The following is a 438-nucleotide window of genomic DNA, read 5'->3' as shown; positions in this document are numbered from 1 at the left end:
TTTAGAAAAAAAATAATTTATATATTTTTTAATTTTTATTTAATTAATAAAATTTGTGTTTGGATAACGCAGGGGTTATTACAGATGTAGCAGTTCGAAGGGCTGCCCGGCAAGAAAACAAGTGGAGAGAAGCCGTGCGGACCCCACCATGTTCATTGTCACCTACTCCTCCGAACACAACCATCCATGGCCGCCGGTCCACAAGAAAACCAAGCCGGCCGAAGAGCCGAAACCGGTTGAACCAAGCGTTGCCGAGCCGGCCTCGGATCCCGAGGAGAAATTCTCCGACCTTATCGGAGAAGAACCGTCGCTATTGATTCACGACGATTTTCGCTGGCCGCCGTCGAATTCTTCAGCTACTGCCGACGAAGACGACGGCCTCCTCTATGGCCCGCTGTTCGTAGGAGCTCCTCTAAGTGATGATTGCGATAAGTTTAG

General features: G+C 48.4%; 1 protein-coding gene across 1 annotated transcript; it reads left to right on the top strand.

The window, feature by feature from the left end:
• Window positions 1-70: 70 nt before the first annotated feature.
• Window positions 71-432, top strand: LOC114578713 (probable WRKY transcription factor 65; the record flags this gene model as incomplete). The annotated part of the gene is made up of 1 exon (XM_028692147.1): window positions 71-432. A coding segment is annotated over one exon (362 nt), but the record flags the coding sequence as incomplete, so codon positions are not given.
• Window positions 433-438: the final 6 nt, after the last annotated feature.

The sequence above is a fragment of the Dendrobium catenatum genome, unplaced genomic scaffold, assembly GCF_001605985.2.
Source record: "Dendrobium catenatum unplaced genomic scaffold, ASM160598v2 original_scaffold_125938, whole genome shotgun sequence".
NCBI lineage: Eukaryota > Viridiplantae > Streptophyta > Magnoliopsida > Asparagales > Orchidaceae > Dendrobium > Dendrobium catenatum.
This window is presented reverse-complemented; position numbering and strand designations above follow the sequence as displayed.